Genomic DNA, 15,003 nt, shown 5'->3' with positions numbered 1-15,003 from the left:
TGAAGTAACAATAGACAAAGTTGGAGAAACATTATTATTTTTGACCCAGTTAACATTAAACATTTCTCTAACCTTAACCACTTTTAAAGGTGTATTGCTTACTTCATTAAATTAACAGTGGCTTAGTTGACTTTACTATTAGCTCCAAGTAGAGAGGAAAAGAAAATAACCATAACTAAAAAATAATCTGAGCTTCCCCAGCAACTCTGTAAGTTGCTAAATTGGATCTGATGGAATATTGAAAAATGAAAACTATTATCCTTAAACTTTTTTGTAGTAAGATGAATACAGGTAACCCCCGTATAACACAGTAGTTATGTTCCAAAAAATTGCCGTGTTATGCGAATCCGTGTTATACGAAACAAAGAACTAATACGAAAAGGAGGGTTAGGTTCCAAAAATTAAAAAACATGTTATTATATTTTCATAATTAAGATAAATATCTTCATTAAAATTTTTTTAAGTGATACATATTAATATAAATTAAACAATGTTTTCTTCGTCATCATTAAAAACACTATTAATTAACCGAGAGCATTTTCTTTTTGGCAAGTTATCCTTATCCTCTGAGCATTTTTCTGGATTATCTTCAGATCCTTGTTTTCCTTTTGAGAAAAGTATGTGATTTTAGATTGCTTGCTTCTAGTTAAAAGATCTTTATAAATTTCCTTACATGGTGCTTAGCACTTATGAAGAATAAAGCAATTATGGAATAAGGAAGAAACATCTGGCAACATCAGAAGCAGAAGCGTCGAGATCTGGCACATTCAAACAAGTTTCGAGAAGGACCACGTGTATCGACAAAAGGCAAAAAAAGAAAATTTACATACTTAACAGTTTACGAAAATAATAATTTTCGTAAACTGTTATTACTTAAGTATGTAAAAATTTATTACATTTCCTGTTGTACGAGAATTTTACCCAATTCTCGAACCGTGCCAGAGTGAATCCGTGCTATAAAAGTACCGTGTTATACGGGGGATGGTACCAATTCTCGAATCGTGTTAGAGTGAATCCGTGCTATAAAAGTACCGTGTTATACGGGGGATGGTACCAATTCTCAAACCGTGTTAGAGCGAATCCGTGCTATAGAAGTGCCGTGTTATACGGGGGATGGTACCAATTCTCAAACCGTGTTAGAGCGAATCCGTGCTATAGAAGTGCCGTGTTATACGGGGTTACCTGTAGCAGTTTTGAGAAAAGGCAAGAGCTGGTCATTTTGTGCAGTCAATAACTTAAAGAATACATTTTAAGTGCTTTTCTTACCTGATCATCGCTTACATCTTTAATGGTATATGAGACAACTGTAATGCCCATATTTACTAAATCAGATGATGCAACTTCAAAGACTTGCTTAGAAAACTTTTTACGATCCTTAAATATTTCCTTAGAAAACAAAATTTCCTTTAAAATTATTTTATAAAACTGTGAAATATAGTATAATAATTTATGTAATTAAATTTCAGATTACCTCAACAGACATAGTACACATTATAGCTCTCTGATGTCCTTCTAAAGTTTCTCGAGCAATTGCTCTGATTTCATTCTCCGACTTACCTAAAAATTGCTCACAAGCTGCACGTAACATTTCTACATTCTGTCCTTGGATTTTTACCTGATTAAAATATTTTATCCATATTAACTATAATAAATTAATATAGTCAAAAGTAAAATTATAAATATTTTATAGTTAAAATAATAAATATAAAATATAATTTGAAAAATAATTATGGATATACAATTCTCAGGTTTTTTGAAGATCACAATGAAATATTTGCTTAAATGTTACATTTGAGCTTTCCAGACCATCATTAGGAGTATCCAAGGATGGATTTAGGGAGGTATGTAGGATGCAGCTGCACTCCTTTCTTGGAATTTTTTGCACATAAAGCTTCAGGTATTAAAAAATTTTCGAAGGCATATTTTTTCCTTTTTGCATCGCTCTGAAAATTTCTGGATCTGTTATTGGGAGTACCAACATTACTGTGACAGATTCACATCATGTTTCTGTCACAACAATGTTAGACTGGATGTTGCTTTTTGGAGATTAGGAAAACTGGTTGGACTTGTGTAATTGGTTATGTGACAAAGAAGTTTTACAGAAAAGATAATACTGCCTTGACTCACAGAAGGTCAGCGCTGAAAAGAGGAGAATAAAATAAGGTCACCATCATCAATGGTTCCCTGAGGGGTCAACAGCACCAACCTTTTATTACATAATGGGAAAAATATTTACAATCATCACCATGACACAATGTTGTACATATCGATGTCATATAATATTTAACAATAACCTCAATCGTTGATTCCAACAAACAGTAGTAGTGACAGTAAGAATAAGCTGGAAATCCCAAAAGTACCAGGATTTAAGTAAAATTTACTTACATAATGTCAAGGATTTAGAAACCCATTCTTAACACATGGAAATGGTATCTATGGGATAGGAGTATGAGCACATGATAAGTACAGAGTGCACAGTGGAAGATGCGCAGAAACTGTTCAACTAAACTTACAATGGGACTTCTCAGTTTTTTGTTATTGGGCTGCAATTTGAAAAATTATAAATCTATAAATTCCTACTGTTGTCCATCCATCTTTCCTTAATCTCAAGAATGGAATTAGATAGATGAAAGACTAGACCAGATAAGAAAACCTGAGGCAGGAACCCTGATTAACTATATAAGAACTTCTGATGCAAACCAGAAGTCATCTTATTTCAATTGAAAAATTTTGCCCTGAAAGGTGTCAGATATATGACTGGCATGACTATCATTAAAGGAAAAGAGTACAATGTAGAGGGGCAAGTCACTACTAATTTGTAGTGGAGAGCATATATTTTAAATTAAATAAATTAAAAATATGATTAAAAATTGCAGTCCAGCATTGTGATGCTGTCACAATAAGTAATTGCTTGTTATCATATTGTATTTTTTGTTGCTTGTTAGTAAATTTATCATAGAATTTATCATAGCAATTAAACTTTAAATCTTAAGTGTTCTTAACCATTTGATATTTTCAACTATTGGAATTTTGTAGATATGTTCAAATTTAGATGGATGATGTCTCTAAAGAAATATTGCTTCAGGCATGAGAGTGTTATTTCCTGAGATGTGTAGAAAGGACAAGATGAAGGAACTTTTAATGTACTGTCTCATTTGAAAATTTTCTTGTAAATTTTCTAAGTTTGTTCAAATTTAAGTTTTGATGCTCTCTCTGAAGATGAGCTTTACTTTAAAATTTTTCAGGTATTCAATCACAATGCTTGAATACTTTTTATTATGAATACTTGAAAAATTTAAAACTAAAAGTAAAATAAGAGAATATTGTAAAATCTGTTTTTGCATCAAATATTTTAATTAAAATTTTAGCCAAAGAAAAAGTGAATTATAATAATAACAAAAATAAAGACACTGAGTTCAGCGTTACATGCATACATTTTTTTATCGCAAGTACTTTCGATGCTTGCAATAAAAAAACTTGTAGTCATTGTCCTCAGGCGAATACAAACATTTTCTGAAAAAATTAAACAGAAATAATCTGATGTAAAATAGAACGCACAAAGTATAAGTTGAAACTTTGTCAAAGCCGTTAAGAACACGAAGGAAATATTCAAATATAATTTGAAAACCAAACAAGCAATTAGCTCCGCAAAGTGCAAGCTGGTGCATGCACAAAACCAGGCTCACGCTACATGCAAACTGGAGAACGCTAATACTTGCTTAAATGCTTATATAGCATGACCCATACACTGGGCAGATTGAGCACAGGGATGTTGCAAGTGTCCAAGGTGGTAGTAAAGAGAGATTCCCATATGAAAACTATTTTTCAATCCTTGCAGCTCTTGAGCATAACCACTTGGGGCCATAGCATGTTGTAGCCCTGCTCAAGTACCTTTTTGCGAGCTCGATGGTGTGCCTACCCCTCATAACATCGTCTTGGTGCTCATCAAGGTGGCTGGCAAGCATTCTAGTGGTGGCCCCGATATATCTTGTGTAGGTAGAGCATAGACCCCCGACTTCTCGAGAGTGGAAAATTTGTTTCTATTGTTACAAATAAGTTTGCGTAGGCTTGGAAGTGGGGATAATGGTAGTGCAAGATTGCGCTGCTTAAAGATTCTGCAGATGCATAAAGATAGGGGTCCAAGGTATGGCAACGATGTTTGTACTTTTGAAAACTCTCTCTTACTGCATAACATAGTGCTTGGAAATAGTGCTTTCTTTACCATATTGAGCACATGTGTAAATTTTGCACATGAAAAACCAGCAGCGTGTACTGCCAAATTGATGATGTCTAACTCAACGTTTACCAGCTCCTGCATAGAGGATAGTAAGTAAGCCCTTCTGACAAGAGAGGCAATGGCAGCATTAACATATCGAGAAGGCTGAAAGGCGTCTGCTGGTATAATGTGTGGAGCTATGCTAGATTTGTGGTGGACCGAGAATTGTGGTCCTTCCGAAGATTTACATATATGCAGGTCTAAGAATGTTATTGCCGCATCACTTTCTTTCTCCCAAGTGAAATTGATGGAAGGATATGTGAGATCCGGAATTTATTAACTAAAATTTTAATTAGTTCACTTTCGTTTATGTAACGAATTAGAAGAAAAAAAAATCGATCTTAGCCGGGAATGTGTAAACCTTCCTGTTATAACTATCAACATCTATTGTTCTCTACGTAACTTACAGCTCGTCTTGCACAAAAGTCTATAGTTAGCATCCAACTTTCGTCACTTGTTTTAGGTCCCTGGAACACCTATAACCTTTAGCTCATGAACATCTGATCACGTGATGGAAAAAAGCTATAAAAGACTGTTCTTACCCCCTCTCGGGGGAGTCTCTTAACGAAAGCCGGACCGACGACATCGCACCAATTCTCCGAACCCGCTGACATTCCGATCTACGAACATCGTTATCTGATCATCGCCAGAGTCGCAAACTTTTTATAATTGTGCATTTGGATTAAACCCACCTTTTATTGAACAATTAAGTGCCTACAGGGACTTACTCGCCTAGGAACCATACAAAGAGATACGAAAGAAATGTGTAGACTCTCTCTCGAGCTGTTAGGGAGTTTAGAAACGAGTTTTGTGTAGTCTTTTGTCAATTTTGCTTATTCTAATAAATTTTTGTTTAATATTTGTTAAAATGGTAGACTCCTTTACTCGTATACGTCCTTCACCTAATCGTCGACCCCAAATTCTCTCTCTCTACTCGCCTGACGTTTGAGTCCCAAACCTAGGGACCGTTATCATAAAACAAGCTGTCCTGACAGTGAAAAGGTTTGACGACCTGTGTTACCTCCCCAGCGGTTCACATATTGGTGTCACGAAAGTGGAGTTTTAAATCTAAAAATCCCTAGAATCTCGCAGATATATACTTGCGAGTTGTTGCATAAAGATGAGGAACGTCTCATCTGTGTCTTCCCACGCTATGAGGATGTTGTCAACATAATGCAAATACAGCCTCGGGTAATGGATGGCAAGTGGGGAATTGAACGTTCTGTGCTCAATCTCTCTCATAATAAGTTCTGCTAGGATAGCAGATAACGGGGAGCCGATAGGGATCCCTTGTTTCTGTAAATAGATTTTTGGGTTGAAACGGAAGTAATTGTGCTCGGTGACAAAGGTGAGCGCATCACATATATCAAGCACCTGTTGGATGTTAAAGCCCTTTTTTAGAAGCAGAGAATTAGCCAGCATTACAGCCTCAAAAGTGGGCACTGAAGAATATAAAGATATTACATCTAGTTTGTAGAAGGTGTAGGTGTCTGGCCGTAGTGCACCAATACTCGAAGCAATGGTGGATTTAGCAATAACTGAAGAGGGAGTAACATACAGAGATCCCGGAACTATTGCGCAAAGGAATTTGGCAAGCACTTTTTCTAAATAATAGGTAGGATGAGACTGTTTGTTTACCAGCGGACGTAATGGCCAGTTTGTCTTATGGGTTTTTGGCTGAAAGAACAACCTAGGACACGTAACATTGGAGGGGGATCGAGCAACCCAGTTAGGGTTGAGGAAATTCTTCTTGCCTTCCTTAATACCATTTGAGTAGGGTCCTTGCTCATCTCCAAGGAATGCGACTGTGTTAGAAATTCGTTGGCCCTGATTAAAAAGTCTCCGGTCCTTGTCAGAGACTAGGAGTCTCAAGTTGGATTTGGCAAGGAAGTGTTCTACCACTCAGTGGTCCACAAAACCATTGGGCTTACCAGATCTTTGTTTTGCCATAGCAAGCTTCGTAATTATAGACCATTCCATTTGCGGACATGTAGTGTCCTTTTGGCAAAACTTGAGTGCTGCTAACGTAGTCAGGATCAACTGGGAAAGATTGGTGTTGGCAGGCGGGATGTACTTAGGTCCCCGTTGTAGAATTTTATGTACTGAGTTGGGCATGTTTTCATCTGTATAATTATAATATGGGATTTCCCCTCCACTTTGCTTTGCTTATGCGACGAACGTGTTAACCAAGTTAATTTCTTTTCTAATTTCTGGGCAAAATAGGATGTTATACTCTGTATTTTACCCAGCTGCTTGTAGAGTAAACCTGGTTCTGCGCATGCGCCAGCTCGCACTCCACGGAGCTAACTGCTCATTCGGTTTTCAAATTATATTTGAATATCTGCTTTGTGTTCTTAATGGCTTTGACAAAGTTTCAACTTATATTTTATGCGTTCTATTCTACATCGGATTATTTCTGTTTAATTTTTTTGGAAAATATTTGTATTTGCCTGAGGACAACGACTATAAGTTCGTCAAAAGTGCTTGCGATAAAAAAACGTATGCATGTAACACTGAACTCAGTGTCTTTACTTTTGTTATTATTATACATTAATTTGGCATGATAGTCATCCTATTGATTACTAAAAGTGAATTTTAGTCATTTTTAACAAATTACTACCGAAACATTATTTGTTGACTTTACAGGTAACTAGTAGTGTATCTAAGCTTCTTCTTCTAACATCTTTACATGAATGCTATAGCTCTCAGCTTTATTTACATACTATTAAAAAATGTTTAAATATTTCAGAACACCTAGCTCATACAATACACACTATTGTAGCACAAAACACACACACAGTTGCAAATCACCAGACAACATACAGAATGAGAGAATAAAATGTCAATTATAGACAAGTATTTGCTCTCCTGGAGTAAGCTCATTATTAAATAATTATTAATATATAATTAAAATTTATAACTATAAATCAACTTAATCTAATTGTAACTTTTATTCCAATAACAATAATTCTAAATATATTAAATCATTAGTCTATATAATTATTGCAAAATTATCCTAATAAAAATCAAGCAATTTTCATTTATAATTTGGCCAATAAAGTTAAGCAAATATTTTTATGCATAGATAAAAAAATTAATAAACTAGAAAAAAAGACAAAAGAATAAGATTAAATTCAAGTACATTTATCGATTTTAATGACATTTTCAGAAATGTTATCAATATTTTTCTTTTATTGTTTGTCTAACAATGAGGCAATATCCACTTTAGTACTATATGAATGTGTAGGCATGTTTGGAAATTCTAACCAGTAATACTGTGGTAATAGTGACTGACATCATTAGTCATAGCCAGTTATTCCAGGCAAGTAGCATATTTTTAAATATTGTGGTTATTTTGTAATGTTCAACATGGCAGAAAGTTGAGAGGATGTGATATCATTAATTCTGTCATTGCTCTCGAATATCAATTCAGAAACATATGACAATGAAGATTTCACAAGTTCATCAGAAGATGAAAATGAACTTGTAGAATTTTTCGGGCAAGTATCAGAGAAAGATCTATCTTCATTTAGTTTATACTGTGAGATAAATAATTTTGTAGCATTTGCTAGCCATTAACCATGCTGTCTTGCCCCATTGAAATTTGGGATGACATAACTTTCCGATATTGGTCACTTTGTGCTGTGGAAACAAAATGTTGTTTTATTATCTCTAAATTTTTAAAATCACAGCCACATTCATCACACGATATGATGTGTCCACCATCTTGTAATTCAATAGAACAGCTATAACTGCTTTGTCACTGTGGTTACTTTGGTAAGTACCGCAGAACAACTGATGATGTCATAACCATGATTTTTAAACATGGTTGGTTATTCAGATTACATTTTATAAATGCTCCAGTAATTACCAGCAGTTACTGGTAACACCAATTAGAATTTCCAAACATACCCTATGATTACTGTTGTGTCATGTTGGTAGAAAATTTGCAGGGCCAATTTTACCATTAGACAAGTCTAGGTGATTTGCCTAGGGCAGGAAGATACAGGAGGCACTAGCCTAATTCATAAACAAAGAAAAGATAGATTGTTAAATCTTTTCCAGTTTTTAATTCTAGCAAAATTTAAATAAACATTATTTGACAATTATTAATAAATATATTTAGTATTTTAATTTAATTTGCATATTCTCAAAAATAATAGAAATGCAAATTCCAGAATATACAGTAGAACCTCGAAAACTTGGCTCTCGATAACCCGGCACTCCGGATAACTCGGGCACACCCTGGCAGGGCAAAAAAATCCTTAGTTAATTAATTTTCATTATAGACAGCTCTATAAAAGTATGCTCTCATAAAGTATTTTTCTGAGGTCTGTCTTATCAGGTAAATTACTGTACACAGTGTATTCATTAATTTTCATTTTCATGTAGTAAAGGCTCTATGCCTTCATAAAGGACGTACTTTTCCTTTGTTTAAGGGTATTTGGGCAGTTTATTCTCTGTTATATTCTCAAGTAAACAATACATACAAGTACAGTACAGTATTTTCTGAGGAAACACTCGTACTTATTTTTTTTAACCCCATTCCCGATAACCCGGCATTTTCACAAACTCGGCCACCCTTCGGTCCACATTAGGCCGAGTTTTCGAGGTTCTACTGTATTTCTTTAGATGTCCTGTCAATAAATTAGCTATCCTGCCAATAAATTAGATATTCATGATACAGATTGATGAACAGATTAGTAATATACAAGTTATTTAATTTTTACAACAGGTATGTGGATGAATGTATTATAATATTTGACAAAAGAAAAACAAATGAAAATTTAATATTAGAACAAGCTAACCAAATAAAAAAAAATATCAAATTTGAAATTGGAATAGAAAGACAGAATAGTATTAACTATTTAGATATAACAATAGAAAGAAAGGAAGATAAATTAATATATAAAAAAATATGTAAAGCCTATGCAGATTCTTAAAGTAATTAATTATATATCTATCATTCCAATAAGCTTGAAATATATTTAAAATGTATATGGATAAAATAAAAGGCAAAACAAGTGAAATAGAAACTCAGAAACAGGAAAAAGTAGAAATAATTAAAATGTTTATACTAAATGATTACCCAAAAATCTTATTGGAAAAATGGACATGAAAATTAGAAAAAGATGAACAACAAAAAAAAAAAACTATTGGATAAAGAAAAACAATTTGTAAAAGTAATGTATATACCAAAGTTATTTGAGAGAATTAAAAAAGTAATAGAAAGTAAAATAAATTTAATACCAGAAAAAATAAACTCGACTAAAAAATATCTTTATTATAGAAATAATAAAAAATACAAAATAACTGAAGAAAAAGGTATAGTATATTCGTTTGATTGCAGTTGCAAACAAAAGTAAACATATATTGGGGAAACAAAAAGAAAACTAAAAATACACATAAAAGAACGTATTTGCACCATCAAAGGTAATTATGCAAATTCAGCAGTAGCAGAACATTGCAATATAACAAGATGTGAAATAGATATGAGCACTATAAAAATAAAGAAATAATTTTAAAAGACAATTATATGAACACATCCACATAGTAAGACAAAAAAAAAATAGAGTAAACAGGAAGGGAAATACACCAATCATGGAACAGAATCATTAACAGAGGGAATGAGGGGTAAAGATATAAAAAGAGAAATAACCTTGGGGTAAGATAATGTTCAAGTTATAGTGGGAGAACAATAATGTAAGTTTTAAAAAATGTTTAAACCAAATTTTATCAATGTAACTTATTTGACTTATTGTTATTGTTTACAGCAGGGCTTCTTAAACTTTTTTTATTCACGACCCCATTTATAATTGTGATTTTTTTTGCAACCCAAAAAATATAAAATAAAGATATATACAAATTTGCAAAAACAATAATGGTGTACTACCACAGTTCACTCTTATGTTACAATGGAACAGAGACAACTGAATACACCAAAAAGCGACAACACTACACTAGTTCACCCTACAATCAGTGTTGCTGAATCATTGTCTTGCTGCACCAGAAGTGACACAAAGTGCAACTCATGAAACCTATGACACAAAGCATGCCATTTTCAAACTCTCACAAATTATTTTCAATATTTTGCATTAAAATCTCACAACCCCAAGATTTCACTAAGCGACTCCAAATGGGATCACGACCATGGTTTAAGAAACCCTGGTTTACAGGTATATGATTAGATTTAAGTGATTTATAGTCTTAAATATTGATGTATTTAAAGAAGTATTTATGAATCAAAAACTAAGTTGTATTTTATTTTACTTTATTGTCGGGAATTTTATAATTTTGTAATATTTTTATAATTTGTTTTAGAAATATTTGGTTGTAAACCTGCTAATGAGAGACCAACAGGTCCAAAACACAATGATATCGTGTAACATATGTTCAGGTGAAAAATAAAGACTGTTGTTTTCTAAATTGTTTTCTTAATTTGCAGAACCAGGTCACCGGTATAATAAGTCCTAGTAATAAATAAGCCTTTGTGGACAATTTAAGTACAAAGCTATAAGATAAGGACACAAAGGCATAAACTTTGATACATAATAATTTTAATAATCTACAATTAAATGGCCTATCACCATATGAAAAAATAATTTAGAAAATAGTGTTTCAAATGTGTTTGTTGATCTGAAAATTTTTGCAACATTGTCAGTGTCAGTAACAAGTTCAGAAAGGAACTTTTCAAAATTAAAACTTATAAAATATACTCTTGCTCTACAATGGCTCAAGAATGACTCACTAGTATAGCAATATCATCTTTAGAGCACCAAACTGTATCTATGATTGATATAGATAAATTACAGTAATTCAAAACTTTGCCGAAACAAAAAGCCCGAAAAATTAATTTCATAATTTTTGTATTTAAGATGCAATAATTATTTTCCTATACAGACATTAAGTGTAATCATACATTGTATAGAAATGTATTAGTGCTAATTGTTAAAAGTTTTTTAAAATGTTCATTATGATATTATTTTCATAATTATCAACATGTGTGGGTATGTATTTGCTTGTGTATGATGATATAAGGATTAGAGGATTTGATCCCGGGATCCCGACCACTTTTCAGTCCCAAAATTTTTGGGATTAAGTTTTCCTAATTTCAAGATTTTCGGGATTGATATCATTTTAAAAATAGTTGCAAAATAGACTGCATGGAGCGAAACTTTCAGTGCCAGTGCTTTTAACAGAATTGCTTGCCTATCATTTTAATATAAAATACAAGAAATTTTATTCCAAGCAAGCAGCAGAAATTAACCTAGTGGGCTTGCGATGCTTGCTTGGAATAAAACTTCTTGTATTTTCAACTAAAATGATAGGCAAGCAGTTCTCACTGGGTTACTTGGTAATTCGCGGGCGCCAATCGATTTTCTGGCGCAGTCGAGAGCACTACTCAGTGCGTTTTACCTGTCAATGTGTCAGCCATCTTGTTTTGCCAGTGTGGTTAATATAGACCCGACGCCTCTCGCTTAGGGGGGTCGACCTTAGGTGAAAAGGTTATGACCCTCGCCTTGCCCGCGATCTGTCAGGATGATGCGAGAAAGTCTTTTTACGTTTCGGGGTAGTGGTTTGCTGGACGCTGAGAGACTCACACAGAGACCGAATTTACAAAATTAACGCGTTTATTTTTTGAAAAACATGCTTACAATGATCGAAACAATCGGGATTGTAGCCTTTACTCCTACAATCCCGATCGTGTCGACCGGACTGTTTTCTTCCATCCTCCCCGTGTCCTCGAAGCTTATAAGTATTTACTAATGATTCCTCCAACTTCCATCAAACCTAAACGCGTTTTCTCTGCAACTGCATATATGTGCAACAAATTGAGAAGCAGACTTGGTGATGAGACACTGGATGCGTTGTTATTTCTCAGATAATATTTTCGCAATTCAAATTAGAATGTTCCTATTAGATTAGTTTTCTTTATATTTAAGAAAAATGTGACTGATTAATATTATTTTTAAATACATTTTGCTAAGAAACTTACTTTACTACCTACTTACTAGGTTGTTACATGAAAGTAGTCTATTTAGTCGATGTTAAGAGAGATTTTTGTTAATTTTCAACGTTTTTTTGCATAGTTTGTTACATAAAGGTTTTTTCAATTTATGTGAGTTTAAAGAGATCTCAGTGATGCTTAAAAAAAAATAAATTTAACATGAAGACAGTGATTTTAAATCTGGTTAGTCTGACTGTAAGTCTGATTAGTTAGAGTGATTAAATTAATTAGGTGTATACCATAAAATACGTTGATTTTTGTCTAAATTTTGATTTTTGATTTCTGTAAGATTTTCTTATTTTTTATTAACCCTCAATACCGAAATAATCCCGGGATCGAATAAGTATAATCCCGAAATCCCAGGATCGAATTCCCTAATAAGGATATAATGATATAAGGCAGCTCAATATATAGATAATATATTGAGTTGCTTAAATTTTTATTTACTTAGGGGCATCAGATGATCTTGTACAGGTCTTGCAAATTTGGATTCATTTTACTGCTGGATGCTCTTCCTGCAGTCAATTCTCTCATTTTTCATATCTGAACTTGAGAATGGCCAACACCACCAAATACTGGGTAAGGCTTGATAACAGTATCTGTTATTTCCATGTCATCTCCAACCAGAGTACTGCGTCATTAGTGTTACCACCCGTATGGTTTTCACTCAGACAGTCCGGGAATTGACTTGCTGTCTGGGTAAACTATTAATTTTGTCTGGGAATTTCGTAGAAATTGTGAAATTACAATGAAACAAAGTTCTTGCAAATATTTTTACAAATTTATACTATTTTAACGGCGAAAGAACTCACACTCACTGAAACTCATCTGCAATTCTTGTTTTTTGTCTCCTCCCCGATTTATATGAAGATTATAGCCTTTCTATGCTTTCCTCACCTGCAATTCTGCCATGTTAGTCTATTTATGCTGACGTGTGGCGTGCAGCACCTTTTTATTTATGACGATCATACACGTCTCAAATAGAGATAAATTTTCTGTACACTGTAACTGATTTACATGCACGTTATTCTTCGCGTTGCAAAATGACATTGCGCATGTGTCAGGAACTTCTGTTCAAACAAACCTGACCTCCTGTCCGGGTCAGCAATTTTGAAAAGGTGGCAACACTACGCGTTATGAACACCAAAATCAATGAAAGTACTTGAATTAATCTTATTGTATAGTTCTTTTCTAAGTTAGTATGTAAAAAAAAAAAACAAGACAAGATATTTATTATGTGATTAATAGCATATGGCGTGCATATAAAGACTTTTCAAATAGATCAAAATGTATGATCATAATTTGATTATAGCAAAATTAACATTTTGAATTTTAAATTTTTACTTCTTAATAATGCTTTTTACTTCTTAATAGTTTTAGATACTTTTAATTATACTATATGTCTAATCTCATGTCATGAATATTACATAAAACCTATTTAAATTTTATTTTCTTACCTGAGCAATCCCTGTTACAGAAATGGGAACACCCTGTTGAGTATAAACTTTTGGACTTTCTATTGATAAAGTCATTGTATTGAGGCTAATTCTACAAAATAATAATAATAAAATATTGATTAAATTCAAATTGAGTTTTTTTTATTTTAATGATGTTAAATGTAATAAAACTTAACATCCCAAAACTGTAGAAAATCAACTATCTAATTTTGGAACTTAACCATATTTTTTGTATTAGTTCTTTAAAAATAATTTTTTTATCTGACATTAAATATGTATTTTATACATAATTCTATTTTACTTTTTAACTCTTTTTCTCTGTGAGCACTAAGATGACCCTTTCTCATGCCCATTGTGAGTTCAGCCAAACCAAAAACGGAATGGATGCATGATGATCCATGATCCAACAAAGAGCTATCAAGAGAAGAGCTATGTAAATTTTTCCCTGGGCCCAGAGAAAACTTAAGGGCTCACAGTGGTCCCTACTCCTACAAATTAATGTTACTTTTAATAAGAAAAAAATAAAATAAGACTGCGTTTCTATTAATAAAGAAATATTCTACATATTTCATTTGTTCAAAAATAAATGGTAAAATGGATCTGGTTACCCCTGTTCCTATACAAGCTCTTGGCAGCTCTGTTCAACAAGATCCAATATATTTTGATAAAATCACCCATTTAAATTTCTGAGGAATTGAATCAGGCTGGAACTTGAACTCTTAAGAAGAACAAGTTGATGTGATTAATTCAGGCTATCACATAATTTTTACTTAAATTTTTTTCTTGATTAAGTAAAACATATCAAAATAAAACTTTTCAAAGATTTATTGCATTGGTTTGTCCCAACAAGGGTTATATGTGGTATCTAAAAAATTGTGATTTTAAAAAAATTTTCTTTTTTTATTCAAACACATTCATAATATTCTTCTTCTCAAACAATTTGGATTCCATTCACATTTGGTTGAAATTGGAATTAGACTTACCAGAAAAATTAATACAGAGTATGGCTATATTATGGTGAATAGAAAAGTCATGAAGGTATGTTTTGAATAAGTTATAAGGTACTAGATGTAATTTTTGATATAGAACATACAAGTTAGTAACAGCACTATATATTAGACATGTATTACAAAACTAATAAATTAAACACAAACATATACAGTATAAAATTAAACATGTATATACACTCATATAACTTATGTATAAAATGAACAAAACATATTAGTGTAAAACATTAATATAGTTATTAAAAAATTAATTAC

General features: G+C 32.7%; 1 protein-coding gene across 3 annotated transcripts in view; it reads right to left on the bottom strand.

The window, feature by feature from the left end:
• LOC111636229 (flotillin-1-like) overlaps positions 1-15,003 on the bottom strand; it is a 53,378-nt gene that overhangs the window by 18,862 nt on the left and 19,513 nt on the right. For 2 of the 3 annotated variants that reach the window (XM_023381440.1, XM_023381439.1), the window contains exons 3-5: positions 13,742-13,832; positions 1,472-1,615; positions 1,267-1,404 (exon numbers count right to left, since the gene is read on the bottom strand). In XM_023381440.1, coding sequence (XP_023237208.1) covers positions 1,267-1,404; positions 1,472-1,615; positions 13,742-13,832 — 373 coding nt within the window. The remainder of the gene's footprint in view (positions 1-1,266; positions 1,405-1,471; positions 1,616-13,741; positions 13,833-15,003) is intronic. The other variant, XM_023381441.1, reaches the window with a different exon arrangement.

The sequence above is a fragment of the Centruroides sculpturatus genome, unplaced genomic scaffold (assembly GCF_000671375.1).
Source record: "Centruroides sculpturatus isolate CEXI.00-Female unplaced genomic scaffold, Cexi_2.0 scaffold477, whole genome shotgun sequence".
Classification (NCBI taxonomy): Eukaryota; Metazoa; Arthropoda; class Arachnida; order Scorpiones; family Buthidae; genus Centruroides; species Centruroides sculpturatus.
The sequence above is the reverse complement of the archived record's forward strand: the minus strand, read 5'-3'. Positions and strand labels throughout refer to the sequence as shown.